This window comes from Zootoca vivipara, chromosome 17 (assembly GCF_963506605.1).
Source record: "Zootoca vivipara chromosome 17, rZooViv1.1, whole genome shotgun sequence".
NCBI classification, from domain to species: domain Eukaryota; kingdom Metazoa; phylum Chordata; class Lepidosauria; order Squamata; family Lacertidae; genus Zootoca; species Zootoca vivipara.
The window spans coordinates 12,840,563-12,866,883 of NC_083292.1; the positions used below are offsets into that span (position 1 = coordinate 12,840,563).

General features: G+C 47.0%; 1 protein-coding gene and 1 non-coding gene across 2 annotated transcripts in view; one reads left to right on the forward strand and one right to left on the reverse strand.

The window, feature by feature from the left end:
- Positions 1 to 5,156: 5,156 nt before the first annotated feature.
- TRNAK-CUU (transfer RNA lysine (anticodon CUU)) lies at positions 5,157 to 5,230 on the forward strand. Its single transcript has one exon. It is a non-coding gene; the product is annotated as a tRNA-Lys (tRNA).
- Positions 5,231 to 12,570: 7,340 nt separating this feature from the next.
- LOC118075694 (septin-2) overlaps positions 12,571 to 26,321 on the reverse strand; it is a 63,121-nt gene continuing 49,370 nt past the window's right edge. The window contains exons 12-13 of the mRNA XM_035097841.2: positions 25,538 to 25,629; positions 12,571 to 13,833 (exon numbers count right to left, since the gene is read on the reverse strand). Coding sequence (XP_034953732.1) covers positions 25,561 to 25,629 — 69 coding nt within the window. The 3' untranslated portion in view covers positions 12,571 to 13,833; positions 25,538 to 25,560. The remainder of the gene's footprint in view (positions 13,834 to 25,537; positions 25,630 to 26,321) is intronic.

A 26,321-nucleotide genomic window follows, 5' to 3' on the forward strand; every position in this document is an offset into this window, starting at 1 on the left:
TCCCTGGGCTGATGCTGAAGCTTAATCACCAGGGGGGGGGGGGGAATACTTTCTCATTAAATACACAGAGAGACACACTCCCAGGCTTCGGTTCATCCTACAATAACAAACCCACATTTTAAAAGGCGTGCAGATAGATCAGCCATACACACACACACACACACACACACACACACACACACACACACCATTTTCTGCTAGATGCTAGAAATACAAAGGCGCAAATGAAGTCACAGATAAACAAGTCTTCCTTGATGCGTTCTAGTTGCATCACCCCTTCCAAGCTCACGCAAACAGGCACACATCTCCAGAGAGATGTGTTCCAAAAGGATGCTGAAGAGGTGTGGACCACAGCAAGGAAGGGAAGTATCAAAAAGGAAAACAACAACAGCACGCTTTTAATGTAAAAAAAAAGGAAAACAACAGCACGCTTTTAATGTAAAAAAAAAAGGAAAACAACAACAGCACGCTTTTAATGTCAAAAGAAGGATCCCAAAGAAATGCAAACTGGGCCATCTCCACCTGCCTGGCCCTAAAGCAGGTGTGGGTTACCTGTGGTCCTAAGTCTAGATGCATTCCAGTTCCATCATCCCTGGCCAATTGGCATGATGGTGGATGCAGCTGAAAAACATACTGGAGAGAGGTCACAGATTTCCCAATCGTGCCCTAGAGCACCACGAGGGCGACCAAGTCGGGTTGTCTGACCATCCACTGGGCGTGGAGCCTTGCTCCAAAACACATGCAGACACCACGCCATCGCCAGCACCACACAGAGAGTGGATGCCACCAGAATCCATCATGGGGTTTTTGTTCCAGCCATTAAAAGAGGAAGCAGAGCTCCTTTTTCTCCACCCTGCCGCCTTCCCCAGTGTCAGCTACCGAGACAGCAGGCTGGTAGCAAAATACACACACATACAATTGAAGCTTCCACACAGCAAAAGTCCCTCAAGATTAGGGGCTGACAAAGAGGATGAAGGGGGTGGAGAATAGGTCCTTCCTTAAAGCAGCAAAGAAAAGGGATGCGCCTCTTTTTCGGGGGAGGGGGAGGCACCCTGATTTGATAGCATCACTTGGGAATAAAAAGAGCCACAACCGAGAAAATAAAATAAAAATAAAATAATAATAATAATAATAATAAAATCAGCCTCACCTGTTTTTCTTCTGCAAAGGGACACGTTGGGAAGCAGCGAGAGATGTCCAGAAGGGGATCGGAGAGGAGGGGAATAAAACGGGAAGGCATTAGCAACGTCCGGCATGAATCCCAGTAATAATAATAATAATAATGAATGCATGAATGCAAACGCGCCCATTAGGAGCCCCCTCGTCTTACCTGGGTTGACCAGCTTGCTTTTGTATCGTATGGCCGTGCTCATCTTTCTCTCTTAAGGGATCGGAGGGGATTGCACCAGATGTAGCTTCCTCCGGAGAGGCGAGCCACCCTCTTTTCCGAGCTGCTGCTGCTTCTCCCCCTCCGGTCCCCCCTCCTGACTCCGAAAAGGTCTCTCTCTCTCTCTCTCTCTCTGCACGCGCCTGTCAGCCAGAATCTGCTGCTGCTGCTGCTGCTGCTGCTGCTGCTGCATCAGAGAGGTCTGGCCAAGAGAGAAAAATTAAAAAGGCAAGGCGGGGGCAGGATGCGGCCCAGCCCTGCCCACAGCCCCTCAGCCAATCAGAGCCTCGCCCTGAGCCACCCTATCTGCATCCTCCGCCTCCTTTTCCAGCCTGCAAGCGAGTGGCCAGGGCTGGTCGTGTCTATAGAGCATCCTCCGTTCTCCCTTTTGTTATTATTAGTATTACTCTTTCGCAGACATCAGATGGAAAAGGAGGGGGGTAAGAGAGCCTCCTTTCCAAGTTGGAAGCACTCAAGCAGCTGGCAAGGAAACAGGGTCTTCTGCATGTGTGCGTGTCTAGATGTTGGATGGCGATAGATGATAAAATGTGTGCCTGCGTTATATGTGTTTTTTTGACACATACATGCATGCCAGTGTCGAGCGGTGGTTAAAGTGCTAGGGTAGGACATTGGGAGGCCGGGGTTCAAATTCGCAGCCAGCCACAAAGCCCGCTGGGTGACTTTTGGGTCAGTTACCCTCCCTCCGCCCGAACTGCCTCACAGGGTTGTTGTGAGGGTCAAATGAAGAGCGAGAGAAGTGTGCATGCCACCTTGGGCTCTCTGGAGGGGGGAGGCAGGATATAAATGCAAGAATAAACAAATAAACTGCTTTTTGGTAAACCGCTTTGAGGTTGTTTCTACGATTGAGCTGTATGTGGATTTTATTAAGTAAGTTTTTTTATTTAAGAAAAAAAACCAGGAAAAGCCTGTGCACGATTTCTAAAGCATCATAAGTCTGTTCTGAATGTTTGAGCGGTGATGTGTCAGTCACTAAAACCATCTATTACAGTGACAGACAAAGCAGACATTATGGTCTTGGAGGCAGAAGCCAAGGCTTTAATATCTCTGTTTTGTTAGTCATTGTAATTCTCTCTCTCTCTCTCTCTCTCTGTGTGTGTGTGTGTGTGTGTGTGTGTGTGTGTGTAAGCACTCAAGATACACACAAATGTATGGAAGTTTATTTTGAGGGGGAAAGTATTGATATTAGAATATAAGAGGATCAGTAAACGAGTAAAGAAACTAACTGATTGCAACAGCATTTGCAGCAGGGTTGCCTGGGAGTAAGTCTCTCTGAATTCAATGAGGCTTAATTCAAAGTAGACATAAAAATGATCGCAGTGTTTGCATATTATTATGATTATAAAATTGCCTTTTAAACCACTGTCTGTTTGCATCTCTCTCCTTTCTTTGGCGATCCCTCGTAGCACGGTAAACACGTAAACACGGTTTTAACAATGAGTCCGTAAGTGACATGGAGGCCAATTCTGGATCCACGCGTCCTTCCACAATGGGGACATAGGTTTTCCAGGCGGGAGTTGATCACGGTGAGGGTTTTCCAAGCGTGCCTTCCTCTTAGCATGGTTCTCCCTTTCGTCCTGAGTTTGAGTGTCTTCAAAGCCCATGACACCTTTGGTAAAGGCTGTTCTCCAACTGGAGCGCTCGCAGGCCAGTTGTTTCCCAGTTGTCAGTGTTTCTACTACATTTTTGAAGATTTGCCTTGAGACAGTCTTTAAACCTCTTTTGTTGTCCACCAGCATTACGCTTTCCATTTTAAAGTTCGGAATAGAGTAGTTGCTTTGGAAGACGATCATCAGGCATCCGCACAACATGACCAGTCCAACGAAGTTGATGTTGTTGAAGAATCATTGCTTCAACACTGGTGCTAAAAGGCTCTCCTAAATACTGAAGACACCTGTTCCTCCAGTGACTGAGTTGCATCTAAGAACATCTCCAAACTACACACCTGGGAGAGTGTGACCCCATCCAAACTAGGTCACTTACCTTTCTTTGACCAGTACAACATGCTTGCTGGACAGCAGCACTAAAACAGCCTTAGAAGATCAATGTGTGTGATCTAGATGAGTTACAGCTGACATTCTCAAAGAAAAAAATACATAGGCATGTATGAGACTAAGTCATAGAGCAGGCCCATTGAAATTAATGAAACTGAGTTAGTCACACCCATCAGTTTCAATGGGTCTGCTCTGAGTAGGACTAGCATTGGCTACAACCCAGAGGTGCCTGAACGTGTTTGGAAGTGGATCAGAGCCTTTATGGGCCTCCACATTGGAAAGATCAAACCTATCCATTCTTAAGGAAATCAGCCCTGAGTGCTCCCTGGAAGGACAGATTGTGAAGCTGAGGCTCCAATACTTTGGCCACCTCATGAGAAGAGAAGAATCCTTGGAAAAGACCCTGATGTTGGGAAAGATTGAGGGCACTAGGAGAAGGGGACGACAGAGGACAAGATGATTGGACCGTGTTCTCGAAGCTACGAACATGAGTTTGACCAAACTGCGGGAGGCAGTGGAAGACAGGAGTGCCTGGCATGCTATGGTCCATGGGGTCACGAAGAGTCGGACACGACTAAACGACTAAACAACACACATTGGAAAGAAAACTATTTTCCCCTGGAAATAAAACTATTTCCCCCTGGAAATAAACTATTTCCCCCACCCAAACCCTCCTTCAAATTAGCAAGGGTTGGTTTCTCCACCTTGGGCAATCTTGCAAATGGGCTATTGGGTTTCAACTGCTTGCATAGGGAAGGAAGATTCTGGCAAAAGAACAGTGTGTTTGGAAAGGGACTTGACTTGCGAGCTGGCTCCTAGGACAAGGCTTGAAGGTTTAATATCCCCCCCTCCCGTGTAACAAGAGTGGAGGGTGGGAATCCAGCACCCCTGTACAACTGTGCTCTCCTGGGTGCATGGCACGCCAAGTCTATTTTTAAGGCTGGCAGCTTAATCATTTCTAAAACTCAAACTTGGGAAGGAATTTGCCGCCTCCTCCTCAAACCTGTATTTGCCGAGTGGCGGCAATGTTGACTGGAGCCATACAGAACAGCGGGTCTTTTGTACAATTCACCTTGTGGGGCATGGGGGGGGGGGTGTTTGACAGCCCACAGCACGGGTTGGGTTGAAGTTTACATCAGCAATGTGTTGGTAGATCATTTGGGTGACCTGCAGGAGATCACCAAGGGTTGCTGCTTCAGCAATAGCAACAAATCCACTCTTCTGCACCTAAATTAGATTTTTGAAATGAAGAAGGCTTGCGGGTAACCAGGAGAGGATAGGCGTGCCTGCGTTTTTAAGGACTGGTGAGCTCAGCTCTGGTACTGAAAATGAGATTGCCAGGCTCAAGATGTGCTCAGAAGCACCCTGTTCTTTAATTGTAACCAGTGGGGGCCAGAGCTCATTGGGAATGGTAGGGCAGAGGTCTGGGTGCCCGTTAGTAGGTGGAGCCAAGGAAATGGGGGGTGGAGCCAACTAATTCAGGTTTTGTCCCTATCTTCTCTGCTGAGTTCTACAAAGGCAAAGCCGAGACTGAGGAGGATATCCTTATGGATCGACCTCCACTGATTCTAGCCGACTGCCTTTTGCAGCCCTCTCTGCTTGGTAGGTCTTGGAGCTGTAGTAAAAAGGGAAAAGGGAAAGTACCGTAGATATATGAAACCTGTGGTGTGCACATCCCCAGCCTGAAGGACTCAGCCAGCCAGTTCTGCGTTTTAAAACTGGATAGTGCTGTTTTCTGTTTATGAAAACAAGGGTCGGCCTGGGATAGCTCAGTCGGTAAAGCGCGAGACTCTTAATCTCAGGGTCGTGGGTTCAAGCCCCACGTTGGGCAAAAGATTCCTGCGTTGGAACCAGTTTGGCTAAATGACCCTCGTGGCCCCTTCCAACTATATGATTCTATCAGGCACTCAGAACACTTTCCAAGTCACACGTAAGCGCCATGACCCTCAAACCAGGACTAATAACAGTTTCAGGGGAGGTTAGGAAAATGAGCTGGTCACATCATGGAGAATCCCGTCAGCCTTGTTTAGGATCTAAGGCTGCTGCAATTCTGCACATGCTTGCCAAGGAGGAAACCCCTACTGAAGAGGAAGGGTCCCAACTCAAGAGCAGAGCACTTTGCTTTGCATGCGAAAGGTCCCAGTTCAATCCCCAGCATCTCCAGGAAGGACTGGGAAGGAGCCCTGTCCAAAACCCTAACAATTGAGCTTCTTGGGTCGCAGCTTGGTGGCAGGGCATCTGATTACAGTAGTAGAAATATCACAGAATTGTAGAGTTGAAAGGGACCACAAGGGTCATCTAGTCCAACCCCCTGCAATGCAGGAATCTTTCGACCAACATGGGTCTTGAACCCACAACCCTGAGATTAAGAGTCTTGTGCTCTACTGACTGAGCTATTTTCATGCAGAAGGTCCCTCATCATCTCCAGGCAGGGCAGGGAGAGACACACCCGTCTGAAACCCTGGAGAGTCACTGTCAGTCAGTGTAGATAGACAATATTGAGCTGGATGGACAGACTCTGAATAAGACAGCATTGTAGGGACCTAAATACAGTGGTACCTCTACTTACAAATAACTCTACTTACGAATTTTTCTACTTACAAATGGAGCTCCGTCCGCCATCTTGGATGCAGTTTAGATAGGATTTTTTCTACTTACGAATTTTTAGATAGGGTTGCTTCGACTTACGAATTTTTTCGACTTACAAATGTGTGTTCGGAACACATTAAATTCGTAAGTAGAGGTACCACTGTACCTAAATGATTTACTGTATTATAATTATGTATTTTCTGAGTTCTGACCCAGGAGACCTTTTTGAAACGGCTAGGCTGAATAATCAACTGTTACTTAAAAGAAATAAAAGAGAGAGGCGTGGGGGTTGTTACGGGAGGGTAGTACCTATGGTGGGTGACATGTCCTGCTCCTTCTAGGATACTTTGTCCACCTTTGGTCCCCACTCTGCATTCAGATCTCACCTGTGGCTCTTACAAGCAGAGGCGTACAAAGTTGGGGGCGGAGGGAGCTGTAGAGTGGCCGAGGGTATGCGCAGTCCGTATGGGCGCCGCCCACGCGGCATCCGTACAGGCTGCCTCTCACACAGCAACTGTACGGGCTGCCGCACATGCGCACTCCACACAGGATGCCGCACTTGCGCACTCCGTACGGGCTGCCGCGCCCCAGGTGCTAGAGAGGGTTCCTCCGCCACTGCCTACAAGTTGTAAACACATGACAGTGGCCACACCCCGAGAATGGCTTTGACTGTCCGGCTAAACCAGGTGAGGGTAGCCGATGGGTCTCAAACCCTCAATGAGTTAGGGAATTCCCCAGCATGCAAAGACAGGCTCCAGAGGATTGTGCGGATGAGACCAAGAGAGGGTCCAACAGTCAAGGAGGCGGATTCTGCATGTGCTGTAGAGAGAATTGCAGGGCAGATAAGGCTCATCAACCTGGGAAAGTAGCCCATTTAGGAGAAGGAAAACTCTGACCCTAAACCTCTACTACCTTGTGGGATATCTTTGGGAGAAGGCGAAGGATCCCCAAACTTACCCGCCTTGGGGCCGGTTCCTCCGGCGCCGATCGCGTGGCGGGCCGGAGGGCGGGGGAATGCGCTCCCATACGCGCACACACTTGCTTTTTCTGGCATGGGGCGCCGCCAGAAATGGCTTCTGCGCATGCGCAAATGCCATTTCCGGTGCACTTCCGGATCGGCGCAGCACCAGAAATAGCTTGTGTACATGCGCACAAGCTATTTCTGGCGCTGTGCCGACCCAGAGATGGGCAACCACACTGCGGCGTGCCGGTAAGAGCGGGTGGCAAAGGTAGTTGGGGGCCACACAATTGGCTCGCGTGGGCCACATCCGGCCCCCGGGCCTTAGTTTGGAGACCCTGGAAACCCTACAGTCTATTGAAGTCCCTCAGATGGTTGGATGGTGCTTTGTACGCCTCCTTCCAGCAACTCCTGCAGCCCAGCTGGGGAGGTCACTAACAATGGGGGTGTAAAGCAGAGAGCCAGTGAGGCGTGTGGCCCGGGGAGAGTTCTGAGGGCCAGACTGAGAGGCCTCGGGGGCCGAGGTCCCCCTCTCCTGCAGCAATATACTTATACTCATGCAGGAAACTGGTGTGTTCGAGTGGTTGCTGCCATAATCAAACACCACCATTTTGAAGTGATGCTGCGATTACCGCAGGCCTTCTTCCGTCACCTCTTCCGCATAAAATGCTTCCCTCACGACGACGCAAAGAAGAAAAGCTCAGAAAGTTGGGACGCTGGCCTGTCGCAACAAATGCTTGTAAGCAAAGCTGCTCAGAAATCTCTCAAGTTCTCAGTTCAACTTAATCAATGGGGGTGGGGGTGGGGGTGGGGTGGGGTGGGGTGGGAAAGAAGAAACAAGAGTCCATATCGGCATTATTTTTTAATGGCTAGACAACCGCAGAGCCATTCGAGACTCTGCTGCGCAACAAAAGGCAACCTCACCGAGTCAGATCCATACATTGTTTGACAGCCTGCCACCAGAAATTTAAGTCGGAGACAGACTAAATGGATAATTCAAAGCTTGTTCAGGAGACCGTGTCATGGTGGGTTTCCTCCTGCCAAAACACCACAGAAGAAGAGGCCTGATGGCTGGATCAGACCAAGGGTTCCTCTAGTACAGGCTTGGCCAAACTTGGCCCTCCAGCTGTGTTGGGACTACAACTCCCATCATCCCTAGAGGGGCGTGTTTGAGGAAGCCTGGGCAAGACCTACTGGGAAGAGTTGCCGCGATCAATAGGTCTGTGCTGTTTGGGTTTCTTTGAATCAAGAGTTAACTTCACTGACACCAGAAATTTTCTTGCTGACCTGCCCCTGACTCCGGTTCCCGACAGCATGCTTTTTAAAAAAGTGGTATGATACTGCTTTGAATGCATAGTGTGGATGTGGGCCTTCGGATAGAGGTTGCAAAGCCTATGAGCCAGACCTGGAGTACTGAGCCATTTGCAATGGCTCAGCAGTTCCTGGCCCATCTCACCACCAAAGGCACAACAGGGAAGGAAATCTCATCCTCTCCTCTCTTCCCTGCCAACACCACCACCAGCACCAAGCAGAATTAGAGCACTCAGGAAACAAGTCTATGGGAAGCTTAGAAGAGTTTACATTACTGTGAAGAAAATGACAGCTCATTTCCTCATCTAGTCCACGGTTTTAATCTACATATCTTGCTTGCCTTTATGGACCCTTCGATTCAGACCCTGGGCTAAACTTCTTCCCTTATAAGGCTGCATGCACACACCATACATTTAAAGCACATCCCTCCTCCCCAAAGAATTGTGGGAACTATAGTTTACCCCTCACAGAGGCTACAATCCCCAACCCCCTTTGAATGTATGGTACATATGCAACCTAAGAAATTGATTTCCCCACTGACATTCCCTGGGGTTTTAGGAAATTATTTGTACGCTCAGTGTTTCTTCTTCTTTGGCAATCACTCGTAGCCGAGTAAGATTGCCTTCCATAAACACAGTTTTAACCAGGGGTAGGCAACCTAAGGCCCGTGGGTCGGACGCGGCCCAATCGCCTTCTCAATCCGGCTCACGGATGCTCCGGGAATCAGCGTGTTTTTACATGAGTAAAATGTGTCCTTTTATTTAAAATGCATCTCTGGGTTATTTATGGGGCCTGCCTGGTGTTTTTACATGAGTAGAATGTGTGCTTTTATTTCAAATGCATCTCTGGGTTATTTGTGGGGCATATGAATTTATTCATTTTTTTATAGTCCGGCCGCCCACCACATGGTCTGAAAAAGGTTGCTGACCCCTGGTTTTAACAATGGGTCCGTAAGTGACTGTGGAGGCCAATTCTGGATCCACACGTCCTTCCACAGTGGGGACATTGGTTTCCAGGCGGGAGTTGATCACGGTGTGGATTTGCCAAGCGTGCCTTCCTCTTAGCACGTTTCTCCCTTGCGTCCCAAGTTCGAGTTTCTTCAAAGCCCATGACCCTTTTGGTAAAGGCTGTTCTCCAACTGGAGCGCTCGCAGGCCAGTGTTTCCCAGTTGTCAGTGTTTCTACTACATTTTAATTGAGGGCAGTGACTCATTTATTCTCCCATCGGCAATCCATGCCGAAGATCACCCCAAAACTACCACAATAGTTTCAATTTTTGGATGGGGCCAACACGCGGCAAGGGTTTCCCCCATGAAAACACAGCAAGACAACTGTATTCCTTAGGCACATTTATTTGGGAGAAAACTCTGGTGAATACAGACTTGCTCCAGAACAAATAGACACAGGATTGGGCTGCAGCAAAACTACAGAAGGGTGCCATCACTTCCAAAACGAGCAGGGGAGAGCAATTGCCTTTCAGATCCCATTTCCAGGGGTGGCTGGTGCCCATTTGGACTGCTGAGACGCAACGCCAGGAGCCCAATGGTAGGTGGAGCAAGAGGCAGAGCCAACTAATTCTAGTTTTGCCCCCATATTCCTCCTCTTTGCTGAGTTCTACAACACTGAGACTTGAGAGGAGAAAGCAAACAGTTCCCTCCCCCTCTGGGCAGGTTGTAAGGAAGATGGCAAGACAGGTGGGGGCTGGCTGAGGTTGGTGGGGCAGAGCCCAATTTGCCTCAAGGACCAGCCCCAGCTGCCTACTTGTGGGCTTCCTAGAGTAAGGTAAACAGATTTTTTTTTATATGAATCCGGGGACACTTTTCAATGTCAATGAATTTTGTATGGGGACTGATTTGTAAATCCGGGAAACAGGGACGTCTGGTAACCTTATCCTAGAGGTATCTGCTTGGCCAATTGTAGGGGGAGACCACGCTGGGCTAGATTGACACTTAGCCTGATCCAGCCAAGTTCTTATACGAATCAGTCCCAGTGACTTTCAAGTCGCAATTAGGTTGATGCAAAGCTACACAGCAGCCTCTTCCTTGCAAATATCTAAGACTGATAATAGGATTTAAGGTGGGTTTGTTTTTTTACACATTTGTGTGTTATTTTGATCAGGGCTCACCAATGTTTTTGCTAACCGGTGAAAGAGTTGTGGACGCCATACACATAACTGTGCATGCTTGGGGAATGTGGGTGGCGCTGTGGTCTAAACCACCAATCCTTTTGGGCTTGCTGATTGGAAGGCCAGCAGTTTGAATCAACACGGTGGAGTGAGCTTCCATTGCTCTGTCCCAGCTCCTGCCAACCTAGCAGTTCGAAAGCACACCAGTGCAAGTAGATAAATAGGTACCGCTGCTGCGGGAAGATAAACAGCGTTTTCGTGCGCTCTGGTTTCCGTCACGATGTTCCATTGTGCGCCAGAAGCGGTTTAGTCCTGCTGGCCACATGACCTGGAAAGCTGTCTGTGGACAAACGCCTGCTCCCTCAGCCTGAAAGCGAGATGAGCGCTGTACCCCATAGTCCCCTTTGATTGAACTTAACCATCCAGGGGTCCTTTACCTTTACACCCCACACTCATGTCTAACCAGTTGCTGGAAACTGCAGGAGAGGAGAGTACTCTCAGCGGCTTTTGACACCATCGACCATAACATCCTTCTGGACCGTCTAGAGGGCTTGGGAGCTGGGGGCACTGTCATGCAGTGGTTCCGCTCCTTCCTCCTGGGCCGTGTTCAGAAAGTGGTGGTGGGGGATGAGTGTTCAGACCCCTGGGCTCTCACTTGTGGGGTGCCTCAGGGTTCTGTCCTCTCCCCCATGCTTTTTAACATCTATATGCACCCGCTGGGAGAGATCATCAGGGGGTTTGGGCTGGGTGTCCATCAGTATGCTGATGATACCCAGCTCTACCTCTCTTTTAAATCAGAACCAGTGAAGGCGGTGAAGGTCCTGCGTGAGTGTCTGGAGGCGGTTGGAGGATGGATGGCAGCTAACAGATTGAGATTGAATCCTGACAAGACAGAAGTACTGTTTGTGGGGGACAGGAGGCAGGCGGGTGTGGAGGACTCCCTGGTCCTGAATGGGGTAACTGTGCCCCTGAAAGACCAGGTGCGCAGCCTGGGAGTCATTTTAGACTCACAGCTGTCCATGGAGGCACAGGTCAACTCTGTGTCCAGGGCAGCTGTTTATCAGCTCCATCTGGTACACAGGCTGAGACCCTACCTGCGCACTGACTGTCTCTCCAGAGTGGTGCATGCTCTAGTTATCTCTCGCTTGGACTACTGCAATGCGCTCTACGTGGGGCTACCTTTGAAGGTGACCCGGAAACTACAACTAATCCAGAATGCGGCAGCTAGACTGGTGACTGGGAGCGGCCGCCGAGACCACATAACACCGGTCCTGAAAGACCTACATTGGCTCCCAGTACGTTTCCGAGCACAATTCAAAGTGTTGGTGTTGACCTTTAAAGCCCTAAACGGCCTCGGTCCGGTATACCTGAAGGAGAGTCTCCACCCCCATCGTTCTGCCCGGACACTGAGGTCCAGCTCCGAGGGCCTTCTGGCGGTTCCCTCGCTACGAGAAGCCAAGTTACAGGGAACCAGGCAGAGGGCCTTCTCGGTAGTGGCACCCACCCTGTGGAATGCCCTCCCACTAGAGGTCAAAGAGAACAACAATTACCAGACCTTTAGAAGGCATCTCAAGGCAGCCCTGTTTAGGGAAGCCTTTAATGTCTGATGGATTTCTGTATTTTAGTGTTTTGTTGGAAGCCGCCCAGAGTGGCTGGGGGAACCCGGCCAGATGGGCGGGGTATAAATAAATTATTATTATTATTATTATTATTATTATTATTATTATTATTATTATTATTATTACTCTTGTGTTTGGGTCCTGCTTGCAGGTTCCTCACAGGCATCTGGTTGGCCGCTGTAAGAGCAGCATGCTGGCCTAGATGGGCCATTTTCCAGCAGGTTCTTCTTTTGTTTTTACTAGCAATGTGTTTTCATCCCCCCACTCCTCCCAGCAACCAAATTTTGGGGGAGCGGGGTCAGTGACTTTCCTGGAGACTGCAGCTGGAGAGGGAAGAGGGGTAGGTATCCTGTGGTCCTCCCCATGTGGCTGAACCTCAGCACCCATCTGCCCCAGCCAGCGTGGACAATGGTCAGGGGTGATGGGAGTTGTAGTCCAACCACAACTGGAAGGCCACAGGTCCCCCCCATCCCCGGGTCTTTACAGATTCTGCCGACGTATTTTGTTCAGTGAACCAAAATAGGAGGATTTTTTAAAAAAAAAAAAAAAAACCACACGCTTTACCTCCCCTCGTGTCTGTTCGATTTATTACAAAACTGCAAAGGGACGTTTAGTATCATGATACAATATAAAATAATTGTGAAAATACCGTTGCTCTTTCGGCCGAGGAAAAACAAAGCCTGTCCCGATAGAAAAGGTTGCTAATTAGTACCTGAAAAATTCAAGGCGGATCTTCTAGGAGGCCTCTGAGAATATTTGGCATGTTAAGACATTTGCATGATTTTAAGGCATCGCGGGTAAAAGGATGGCTCATCCTCCCCCATCACTTTAGTGTTCTGTACCTTTTATTTGTATTTTTATTTAAAAAAACAAAAACAAAAAACAGGAAGCACCAAGGGGAATTCTACCCCAGAGAGCCAAAGCACAGGTGACAACACAGCTTTCACTGACCTGGCACCTTCCAGATGTTTTGCACTACAATTCCCACTAGCCCATTGGCTCGGGCTGGTGGAAACTGTACGGCAACACATTTGCAGGGTGTTAGGTTGGCAAAGACTGGCTTATAGAGACAGACATATTGTTTTTAGCAAGAGAAGAATGTTGGTCCCATATGCACGTAAAGTAGCATCATGCCATTTTAAACAGTCAGGGGTTCCCCCAAAGAATCCTGGGAACTGCAGTTTGTTAAGGGGACCGAGAGTTATTAGGAGACTCCTATTCTGAGCGCTCTTAACAAACTACACTTCCCATGACTCTTTGGGGGAACCCCTGACTGTTTAAAAGTGGGATGGGACTGCTTTAAACACACAGTGTGGATGGGGCTGTTGTAAACTAGCAACAAGTTACACAATGGTTACACAAAGCCTAAACAAAACGTAGTTAGGAGACTATAGACATTTATGGTAAACAGGTCACCGTGTCTTTTAGTAAGAAAGTTGGAGGGGGGGAAAGGTATCATGTTAGCCTAGCTAAACAAAACGAAACATGGTTCATCAACCTACTCTCAAAGCCTACTGCACATAAGATGGCATATTTGCTTTTGAATTAAAAAAAAGGAGAGAGGGAAAGTTAAGGAAAAGTAAGTCCCACATTATAAGCACAAGCATATTATTACCAACAGGGTGATATAAGCAACATGATTAAGGAGAGGTATATATATAGAGAGAGACAGGGAGAAGAGGAGAAGCTGCTTTCCAATATGATCTTCAAGACCGCCAGCTGCTTCTCGTAGCATCCAGCCCTGCATCCAGGCATCATCCATTGGCGTTTCACTAGTGTCACCGTTCAGTTTCAGATAAAGCACTGACCCATTTTAAGAGCACTGAGTAGCCACTGTAAGAAAAAGAAGAAAAGGCCGTCGAATTCCTTCCAAAGGTAGATCACCCTCTGTAAACGAACACAGCACAGATCCGTTCTATTGAAAGAAACAGAAAACTTTCCCATGGACACAGTTCCCTGGTATTGGCTTTCGTGGGCTGGGTGGATGCTCTCAAAGCAGGACATGCCCTCCCTGCTGAAATACTAGAGCTCCCCCCCATCAGTGTTGGCATGCCGCCGGCTCCTGAAGACACACCTGTTCATGCAAGCATTTCCTTGAACGGAACCTTCAATTATACAGTTTTGACAGTTTAAACATTTTTTTAAATTTTTACTCTTTGTTTTATTGAAATTTTAATTAAGGATAGGTTAATGCCCTGATGGATTTGTAATAGTGTATTTCAATTATGTGTTGACTTAATTATGTATTGATTTGATTGTGTATTGATTTTATAGTTGTAAACTAAGTAGAAGCCATTTTGGCATCTAAATTAAATAATAATAGCAATTATTAAACAGCTAAGCAGTTCAAACATAAAATTTTTTGCACATGCTGTCTGCCTCCAAATCATGTGAATGATACCAGTGTGTGTGGGTATGCAAAAGCTGCATTGAGTCCCAGTCTGGGGGAAAGGCAGGATATAAAGATTATCTGTTATTATTATATTGTCGATTTAGCCCTTTCAATAGTTAGGCACCACACACATATATTATTATTTTTTAAGGAGAAGGGGAGGAACCTGGGGGGGGGGGGGGGGAACCTATCCTGCCAATTTCCTGGAAGCAGACTAAAATTAAGGGAATGCTACCTAAATTTGCTCCAGGGCAGATTACATTTTATTAGACACAATCCAGCATCATCATCTTGTTTTTCCAGTTTCTTTGAGAAAGTGCCAGTTGTGCTGGGTTAGGCACTGTGTCCTAATTGAAAAACAGGGCAAGAGGAAAAAGGGAAATGAGGAATCTGAGCCCAGAGATCTTTGGGCAAGGGAATTAGGCCAGGGAGGGTCTGAAGAACCTTAAAAAGAAGGAGGGGAGGGACTCAGGTTTCCCAGATTTGAAAACGTCAACCTTTTTATCTTTGTACTTGGGGAGATTTTTTTTAAAAAGCAGGCCGGCCGTATTCTGCTAAATTACTCACCAAGGCATAGTGCAGTTAAGAGAACTTTAAGCCAGGGGTGGGGAATGTCAGGCCCAGGGCCCAAATGCAGCCACCCAGGCTTCTCTATGTCAGCCATAGAGCTTTAACCAAGCCATACCCTGTTCTCCTCAGACCATACCCCTCAATGGCCCTGCTTCACACACCCTGGGGGTGATGAGCACTTTAGTCTGCAACATCTGGAGGGCACGCTCCTACCCCTGGCCTAAACCACTGCTGTTGCTGTTTCGAAGGACCTTTGCAACAGTACACTGTGGGCTCAGCAGCTGCAACCAGCTCTAAAATCTGCTCGCTGTAAACGTTGCAGTCCTGCCTTCACACTGTTGGTTTCCTCAGAAGAGTCGTGTTTTTAAACCAGGCGTTATACACTGACAGATAAGCGCTGGAACGGCAAAGTTAACAGGTTGACACACCTTAAAACGCCTTTATTTATTGCCGAGGCCGTGAAAGGACAGGAAGCAGCAGTCAAGCTCTGCTCCACCATGCCTGGATCCAGCCCCAGTTTAGACTCTAGACTGCTCCCTGCTACTGACGGAGGTAATCAGAGGAGGAAGCTGTAGCAGCTCCTCCACTGTGCTTACTTCCAGACCCCATGACCTGCTGAATTACTGCCTGCCGTAATTCAGGGGATGGATTTGGGGAAACAGAAAGTCGAGATAGGCTAATGACCATCTCTGAAAGAGTGCGCTGTTCAAATTCCGTATTCTGATGCTAGAACAAAGTTTGTGAGACATCACAGCATGCAAAGAGAGTGGTGGAGGTGGGTAGTCTAAGGGCTAGGCCAGCACTTCCCAAATTTGGGTCTCCAGATGCTTTTGGGCTACAACTCCCATCATCCCTAGCTAGCAAGGCCAGGGATGATGGGAACTGTAGTTCAAAAACAGCTGGAGGCCCAAGTTTGGCGGGAAACTCAACTAGGCACTTCATTTCAGGAACAACTTGAACCTGCAGTTAGTTCCTGCTTAGGTCTGGGGCTTCCTGTAGGCATCTGGCTGGCCACTGTGAGAACAGAGTGCTGGAATACCGTAGGATGGGCCTTTGGCCTGATCCAGCAGGACTCTTCTGTTCTCATCTACTGCACTGCAGCCACAAGCCTTGCAATTACTCCCAACAGGTTTCACTTTCAGATGAGCACCAGGGCACTCACTGGTCAGGAAGCCCTGGGTTTCTCCTTTCCTAACAGGATAATAGCTATCTCATCCTGCATCTCCACTAAAGCAAAATAAAACTGCTTTCTTCAACCCAGTGCCCCCCCCAGATGTTCTGGACTATAACTCCCATCAGGCCCAGCCAGCAGGGCTGTGCTGACTAGGCCTGGCAGTAGATGCATTCCAAAACACCTGGAGGGCACCAGGTTGGGGGAGTCTGCTTGATAACCGCCCTGCTTAGATCCAAATCTGTTAAGCTGCTTTATAACGTGACTGAACTGCAGAATTCTGGCAGGAGGCCACTTCATACCCTTGTATATTTATGCAGCTGTGCTGGGAACATAGTTGAGCAGTCCAGGTAAGAGCAGAGGAAGATGCTAAAATATTTGGGACATTTGCCTCAGAGGAAGGATCGACAGTAAACCAGGGGCTTACATCACCAGGAAAACAGCAGGTGCAAGGGTTCGTCACGAATATCTCAAGACCTAGCACAAGAGGCCAAAACAAAACCCTTGGTCCACTGCAACTGAGTATTATGAATGTAAATGTCATGCCAAGTTATAAGGAGGCCTTGGGATAGGAAAGCATACTTGCAGGAAGCAGGATAGATCAAGCTAAATTAGCTGCCTGTTCGTTGATGAGTGAGGGTTAAATCCTGGTCTGTTCAGCAAGCACTCTTTCAGACTAACCTCCTACCGATTCAGAAAGCTGTTTGCTACCACAATCCCCTGCTAAAACTGATTCCACCACCACCACCCCCATTATTTTAGTAGACCAGTCCATGCAAACCTGCATGGGATCACCCACTAAAACGATGGAAATCTCCCTTTTAGCAGGGGATTCCAAAGCCCACCCAGCCCTGAATCACAAAAAGGCATCACAATCTCTTGCTAGAACAGAAGGGTTTTTTTTAACCTGCTTAAATGAGGGAAGAACCTTTCCCTTTTCGCAGAACCATGCAAGGTGCTTTGAAGCCCTGACTTTGGGATTTGCCATTATGATGCTGTTATGGCACCATGTGATTGACAGGTGGGGGAACCCCGCCCACCTTCCGAATTTGGCCCGTGAGTCCAATTCCAATTAGGCTCTGGCCCATGGAGTCAAAAATCTTCCCCGCTCCTGGCCTAACCTCTCTCACAGGGTGGTTGTTCCAGCTGTTGAACCCCACTCCCTTGCCTCAGAGGACATCAGTCAAAGCTGTTCCCTGGTAGGGAGAAGCAGAAGGGGAACATAAGGGAGGAACACAGATAAGGATAGCAAATTAATAAATCCTGGCGCCATGAGGGACACCATGTTGTTTTCTGTCCCCGATACCAGAATGGGGCTCTTCTTATTGTGATAATCGTTCATAAGCTGCTTTGATCACCTCTCGGGGTTATAAAGCAGGATATATTAATCTAGATGAATGAATGAATAAAATATTTTGTAAGGATAAAGTGCAGGGGCCATGGGGTGGGTGGAACTACAATCATGTAGTACGTGAAGGAGTGTCTCCACCCCCATTGTTCTGCCCAGACACTGAGGTCCAGTGCTGAGGGCCTTCTGGCGGTTCCCTTGTTGCGAGAAGCCAAGTTACAGGGAACCAGGCAGAGGGCCTTCTTGGTAGTAGCACCCGCCCTGTGGAACGCCCTCCCACCAGATGTCAAAGAGAAAAACAACTACCATACTTTTAGGAGACATCTGAAGGCAGCCCTGTTTAGGGAAGTTTTTAATGTTTAATAGATTATTGTACTTTAGTGTTTTGTTGGAAGCCGCCCAGAGTGGCTGGGGAAACTCGGCCAGATGAGCAGGGTATAAATATATTATTATTATTATTATTATTATTATTATTATTATTATTATTATGTACATCACCTTGAGATCCTTGGCAGAAAGGTGGGGTATAAAAGAAATTGATGGGTTAATGAATAAATAAAATGATGAGCTTGCGAATTCTCCCCAACCTCCTGTTTGTTTCCCAACACAATTCTCCACCTGGATTGCAGGTGTGCCATCAATAGAAAATGTGGAATCTGGAAACATTCCCTTTGTACTGAACACATCAGTGACACCGATTGATGTATTTCAATCAGTCACCAACATTCTATTTTCACTTCCTTGCATTTATCAAATTAAAAAAAAATGCAGTTTGTGGGGAGAAGCTTACAGAAGTCCAAAGGATACACCACAACTCCGCCTGAAAAAGATCACTGACTAAAATTGTGAAATGACACTAACACCAAAAGGATTAAAGGAGACGATGAAGCCACATGGAGCCAGAATTTCACAATTATTTAAAAACTGGCCGCATGAGGAGAAATAAAACATGGATCAGTAGTCCTAGGATATTACTTGTTTTGGCTCTGCTTTTTTTTTTTTAAGCACTCCTACTTGAACGGTTTGTGTTCTCTCTTACCTCAAGGATTAAAAGCTTAATACAAAACCCAAATCCTCTTTTAGCACAATATTAGTTATTGTACTTTTAAAACCACGCATTACCTTCCCCTCCCCACTAGCAATGCAAGGATGTTAAGAACACTAACACATGGGCTACCTGTGTTATCATACCACAAATCTGGAGCATTGTTTCAGCTTCCTGAAATATCAGAATGCAACCCTCCAATCTTTAAATGGAAAGAAACAGATTCCTAGTCCTCATGATTATGATATGTGACGTGATAAAACTGATGAAAGGACAAAGATTCAATGAATAAAAGGGATTTCAGGGTTCTGGGAGGGAAACGTTTTACGCCCTAGATGATTCCCTGCCTTTTTCTACATGGATGCTAACTGTCTCCTATGACTCCTACTGCTATTTTCCCACCATCAAGGTGGCTTTGAGAGAAATGGAACAGAAAGAACAGAGATAGGGGAGGTTATCCTCCCTATTTCCTTTACTTCTCCCTTTCATACCACACCACTTGCCCTCCGGATGAGCAACCAGAAAAACACTACTCATGAGCTGCGCTGCCCCTTATATAATGAAGTAAGAGAACGATTTTTAGCACCTATAATGACAAGGCCCCCTAGCCAGAACCCCTCTGACTTGATTTTATATCTCCTCACAGACATAGGTAAGCATGTGACTTGGCGTGTAGCACTCTTTGCAACTGCCGCTAGGAAAATTAGAGCAAATTATATAGCCAAAATAGCCACCAATTGTAAAGGAGATGAATTTATTTGACCCTACCTACATCAAGCTATAGGGACTTAACCGTCCAGGGGTCCTTTACCTTTTATTTCCCCCTACCTTTTTATATACCTTTTTATAAAGGGACGCGGGTGGCGCTGTGGGTTAAACCACAGAGCCTAGGGCTTGCTGATCAGAAGGTTGGCGGTTCGAATCCCCGCAATGGGGTGACCTCTGTTGTTTGGTCCCAGCTCCTGCCAACCTAGCAGTTCAAAAGCACGAAGTGCAAGTAGATAAATAGGTACTGCTCCAGCGGGAAGGTAAATGACGTTTCCGTGCGCTGCTCTGGTTCGCCAGAAGCGGCTTTGTCATGCTGGCCACATGACCCTGAAGCTGTACACCAGCTCCCTCGGCCAGGAAAGCGAGTTGAGCGCCGCAACCCCAGAGTCATCTGCGACTGGACCTAATGGTCAGGTCCCTTTACCTTTACCTTTACATCAAGCTATATTCTATCTTTATCACCAAACTCCGAATATAATTGTACGTTGTATTAATTAACATTATTTTTAATATATTAGTGGCCATGTGGTGATTTTAGCCTATAAATTTTATGGTTTAAAGTCTTAACCTGTATATTAAGGTATTTCTATAACTGTTAAGAGTAGGTAATGTTTTGATAATATAAATGTTTAAAGTTTTTTGTATTAATCTAGCATATTTCCTTTTAATTGTTGAATGATTCTGTGTACATCGCGGCAACCTTTGGCTATGTGCAATAAAACTGACTGACTGACTACTCATGAGCTCCACCGGAAACTCCATCCCAACAGCTCAATATTTCATGCTTCAACAGCTTTACTTGTTGCCAGTGCCTGTGGACTAAAGTGATACAGCCCAATCTTCCCCAGAATCTATTATCTGGTTTCTTCGTTATCTTCTGAGCTTGGGCAGGTGGCTACTGGCAAGAGGGCCTTCTCCCCAAACAAACCACAAGTGGTTTGCTGTTTGGTAGAAATAAACTATGAGCCACGAGTCAGGCCAACGAGAAGAACCTCATGGTTTGTTGCTCCCGGTGAGAGGTGGGGAGGAGGAAATTGTGGAATTTTGAGCAGTGTGCACTGCTTGTTCGTATTAAAACGTAGTTAAGCTATAGAATACAGTGGTACCTCGGTTTGCGAACTTAATCCGTTCCTGAAGTCCATTTTTAAACCGAATCCATTCTTAAACCGAGGCGCGCTTTCCCTAATGAGGCCTCCCGCCGCTGTTGCCCTTCCACCATTCGGCTTCTGTTCGTAGACCAAGGTAAAGTTCGCAAACCGGAACACCACTTCAGGTTTTGCAGAGTTCGTAAACCAAATTGTTCGTAAACAGGACTGTTCTTAAACAGAGGTACCACTGTAATAAAATTGTCAAGTTGGAAGGGACCTGAGGGTCATCTAGTCCAACCCCCTGCAATGCAGGACTATGCAGCTGTTCTATAAAGGGATCTAACATGCAACCTTGGCGTTATCAGCACCATGCTCTAACTAACTGAGCTATCTAGGACCTGAGATTCATATCAGGGGAAACCAACTCAGCCATAAAACTCAAAGGGTAGCCTTGGTCAACTTGACACTCTCTCTCTCTGCCAAGCCTACCTCACAGGGCTGTTGAGAATATAAAATGAGAGTGCAACATACTGAGCCTCGTGCTCCATGGAGGAATGGCAGGATGCACAGAAGATTAATAAGCTAAGGAGAAAAAAGGGTTTCTCCCACCTCACAGGAGCACGCAATGACCTCATGTTAAGGAAGATCATTGCCATGTGAGTGTAATCTACAGATCCAAGCAACCACAAAACACCCAGAAAAAATCTTCCCTCTTTAAAAGCCACAAATCTCTAGGTCTTCGCAAAGCATAAAAAGAACCAGAATTTTTCATTATTTCAGCATTACCCTTCAAAAAGACGGAGGAAGCTTCAAGCAGCAAGTGAACCTCATCGGAGCAAATCCCATCACATTTTCTGCAGACGCAACAAAGCAGACGGGCCAGCATGACTCACGGCGAGGCAGGGGAGCCAGACCGTTGGGGCAGCTCACCCAGCCTTGGTTAGCAAAACACCCCGGAGGCTACAAGGTGGTTGCTCCAAAAAGGCTAAAATTCTGCCTAAGCTTCACATTCCAGGCATCAGAAGCTACATGCACAAATACATCCTTCCTCCCCCCCAGATGACTTTTCTCATCACATCAGTTTGGCATCGGACCATGATTAAAGTCTGGTTGCTAGGGCAACGCCACACATATTTTTCTTTTAAAACCCCACGTATCCATTATTGTAGGGAGTGGGCTGTTTTTTTTTCTTTGCAACGTGCCTGTCAGGAGCATGACTAATGGTTTTAAAAGCAAGATAAACCACACGTTGTGATAATACGGTCAAGTTAGGCGAAAGTAGCTCAAGACTCCCCACACCCTTTTTTTTAAAAAAAAAGCCAAACACAATAAACTCTTCCATCGTTATGCAGGAACATTACAAGGTAGGTGGGACGAGTTAATTGTCACAGTCTTTTCCAGAGTTTAAATTCTTGACTCTGTCCCAAAGATACCCCAGTTGCCATGTTAAATCAGCCTTCCTCAACCTGATGTTTCGGACAACAACTTCCATCATCCTTGACTACTGGAAATGCTGGCTGGGGCTGATGGGACTTGGAGTCCAACACCATTGGGAGGGCAGCAAGTTAAGGCAGGCTGCCCTAAACGAACTGAGCAGATTATGAAGGCGATCCAACCTTGCAAGTTTTCAGTTTAGTGATGGGAGATTATTCTTTGCCAAAAAAAGTTTTGGAGGGGGAGGCAGATTTATGTTGCTAATTCTCATTTCCAGAAAGAAAAACAGAAAGCCATCTCTATCACCCTACCGCAGCTATTTCGGCAACACAGGCAGATTGAGATGCCATGAGTTATAATAATAATAATATAAAGCACTGGTCTAATTTTGAAAACTCAAAAAAGAAAAAAAAGGGCTTGGGATTGGTTTTATTGGAGTCTGCTGCCAAAAAAAAAAGCGAAGCCTGCAGAGTTGAGAAAGAGATGGAAATCCGTCAGCCGACAGCGTGATTCTCTGCTGTGCTGTGCAAGACAGGACTGTGCTTTCTGAGCTGGAGGTTGGGCTCCCAAATCCCAGATCCAGTGTGCCAGGAGACATTCCCAATCTTGCTTGCACTGGTGCTGGTGTGCTCATCCACACCCACTCCCAGTGCTCCTATCAGCTCAAAAATAAGTCTGTCTAAACCGCAAATGGTAACAGACTAGACCGAGGGAACAAGAAGAGTAAAAGCACATCTTACCCAGTCTGAAAACAACATAAAGCCTGGCTTTAGATGACAAAGACATCCACAGAAGGGCCTCTACATCCTCACATACAGACAGGCACATTCAAGTGATGCTTCAACTCTACTGACCCTAAGCAGGGAAGGGCTTTTCAAGTCAAAACCAGCACTCTGAATTGGGCCCCCAAAAAGACAGAGTCAGTGCAATAGGCATTAGTACCACCTGCTGAGAAAGACTCCCTGCCCCAAACCCTCGCTACCAATAAGAGTTGACAGCACTGAGCTAGGTGGGCCAATGGAATGACTTGGTGTAAAGCAGCTATCCATGTTCCTGCTTGCCATCTGTGTTAAACAATTCAGTAGCCTGTAGGCTGTGGTTCGGGATTGTAATCCTAAGAACCCCCCTAGAACAGGGATGGGGAACAGATATTGCTGAACTCCAACTCCCATCAGCCTCAGTCCATAGGTGCCGGCTCCCTGGGGTCCTGAGCACCCACAAATTTTGGCACCAATTTTGGCACGCTGCAGTCGCTGCATGGCACCCACGGCCCAGGGCACCCACAGTTGCGGGGCCAAGCTGGCACTCCTGCCTCAATGGTCAGGGATGATGGGAGCTGAAGTCCAACAACATCTAGAGAGCCAGAGGTTTCCCATCCCTGCTCTAGAAGAACACAAGCTAAGGTGTGGCCATGGATAACCCTTATCCAGGCTTCCTGCTACAAATTCTGAAGGGTGAATGGTTTCACACTTTCAGCTGGGTGTTACGCGTGTGTCTGTTTGTGGATCCTCTCAAACTCACACAATTCTGTAAACATTTCACTAAGGTTTTGAACAGACACCTCAAAAGCGCACTAGCAATTATTAGAAGTGGGCTTCTAAACACAGGGGGGTGGGCAAGGCTTTCTGAATACTTTCTTCCATTGAAGTTTACAAAGGAGTAGCTGTCTTAATCTGCCCGGGGGGGGGGGCACAGGAAGGAGTCTCATGGCACCTTATTATGATGGCATAAGCTTTTGTGGACTAGAATCCACTTTATCAAGAAATGGGCCACATCTGATGCAGTAGCATCTTGCTCACAAACGCTTATGCAAGCGTAAATTCGTTAGTCTTTTTTAAGCTCCTCTGATTCCACACACACACCCAGTAAAAACACTCATAAGAATTCTGAAATAGCATGCAACTTAAAAACAGGTTCTTAACAATATAAGGGACGCAGGTGGCGCTGTGGGTTAAACCACAGAGCCTAGGGCTTGCTGATCAGAAGGTCGGCAGTTTGAATCCCTGCGACGGGGTGAGTTCCCGTTGCTCGGTCCCAGCTCCTGCCAACCTAGCTGTTTGAAAGCACGTCAAAAGTGCAAGTAGATAAATAGGGACCACTACAGCGGGAAGGTAAACGGCGTTTCCGTGTGCTGCTCTGGTTTGCCAGAAGCGGCTTTGTCATGCTGGCCACATGACCTGGAAGCTATACGCCGGCTCCCTCGGCCAATAGTGCGAGATGAGCTTGCAACCCCAGAGTTGGTCACGACTGGACCTAATGGTTGGGGTCCCTTTACCTTTAACAATGCTACAGGTTTCGTGGTCTTTTGAATACACACAAAACCCCTGTTGTCTTTTTCAACCTTCAGTGTATACTAGTCAGAAAGAAGCAAGTCAACTTTGAAAAAAAGGCTTCCTTTTGCTGGAAAATAGGCCACAAAAGGAGGTGGACAAGGCTTAGACTGTATGCTTGAATCGCTTTTTCAGAATGCCAAATGCTGTGGCATTTAGACCTATGATAGCATCAGTGTTGTCTTAAAACAGAATTCCAGCTGGTCCTTAACTACTTCCTGCCTGCCAGTGTAAGCAGATGCGTTTGATTTTACAAGGTAGCAGGGTGTTGTTGGTTTTTTTTAAAATAGTCTTCCTTTATATTCAAAAGCAAGTTTGTGCTCCCCATGGTAGTAGAAAAGGACTTTTCATATTTTAAATGCAAAAGCAAATGGAGTCTGCAAATAGCTCTGAGACTGGAAGGATTCATGAAGGTCCATTCAAGACCAGGTGGACAGATGCTTCCAATCCTCATACGTTCATTCATGGAGCCCAGCACCGCCTCCCTTACCTTCATTTGTTCCATGAATCCTATTTCTCCCCCCGCAACCCCACTCAGTTACCATGATTATCTTGGAGTTTGGGGAAACTGCGCAGGTGCCATTTTGGTAAAGGACATTATTATCATCCCTGCTGAAAGGCTAACTTTGTTCCCGTCCAGTAATTTGAACAAAAAAAACCCCTAAGTGTTCTTAAACCGCATCATCTGTTTAGCTTCTTGGTGAAATGGCAGGACAGGCTTCCTGAATTGTGGAAAGTGGTTTGTAGCTAGCTAGGATGTCTACAACAACGCAGAAGGGCTTTTAATGCAAACAGGAAAAGCAAAGGTTCAAGTAGAGGCAACAAAAAACTCCTTATTTAAGGGCTGGAATGTTGGCAGCTTGTCACGCGGTCATAAGGTAGAATATAAACCATTTTTACTCAGGCTTTACATTCCAGAGGACCAGCAAACCAAAGCTGGGTGTCTTAAAACTTGAGCATTCAGCAACAGTAGCAACAAACTTGGTGCACTTTCCCCCCTATGTTTTTGATTTCCATAGTTTAGGGGGAAAAACATGAGAAGTGTACCTACCTTTCTGAAGCCAGAAGAGGCCTCCAGGCAGGGCTCATTCCTGCCAAGCTGTGCAATGTAGTATGATGGCCCCTCGAGGACCAAAGGAACCATATACACAAATCCATTTATTACAGAAAGCTGGAATTTAATCTGATCGTACCGCTTTGCATTTTCTCGCCGACACAAAACTGCCAGCCTAGTCATTCCTCTGCGTGCTTATGGTTGTTGCTCTTTTATTTTCCAAGGAGCTGTGCTCCCATCACCCCCACCCCCACTGTTTTTTCGTTGCTGCTGCTGAAAACTGACCTGCATGCACTTTTACAGCCAAGGCCTCCACAAAATGTGAAGTGACACCTACCGTCAGCGGCCTGGTGAACCGTCTCACTCGTCGCCAGGCTTGAGCCTCATCTGGGCTTGCATGTGAGCAATCATCTCCTGCATGCGACGCAACTGTATGGAAGCAGGAAAGGAAAGAGAATTCTTAATGCCCAGCACAATTTAAACAAGTTCCTAGCACAGTTAAAACAAATGCCATGAAAACCTATCTTGCAGGGTTTGATTTGGCCAGGGTGTTAGCCTCTGCTTTGTCAACTAGGACCCTGGCTTTCAACTAGCTTAGGGGTGGGGGTAACCTGTAGCCCTCCAAATGTTGTTGGGACACCAGTTCCCCAAGCCCACCAACCACACCCCAGCGGGGCCAGTATAGAATCTGGAGGGGCCGCAGGCGCATCATCTCTGAACTGGTGGGATAGCCAACTGGTGAGCTGCAGCCTGACCTAAGGCATGTCATTACAGAAGCCCTAAGGCAGAGAGGAAGCAGTTGTGTTGCCTTATCCTGCTGTAGCCGCTTCTTGCATTTTATCATGATGGCTCTTAAAAATTACTAACACTTAAACAAGCTGTAATTCCTTGTTTTATTATTTTCATACGCTACCTTAACTGTAACTCATCAGAGATCAGGGATATAAAGACATTAAAAATACAAATAGTCAGTAGGGAAAGGAATTCATGGGAGAAAAGGCAGAGACGTTTATAGGAACAGGAAACAGAGAAGGCACCCTGTACAATCAAATCAACAGGACTTGTTAGCCGTTATATATATAATCAGGGCTATCAGCATCACCTGTCATCCTCAGAAAGCT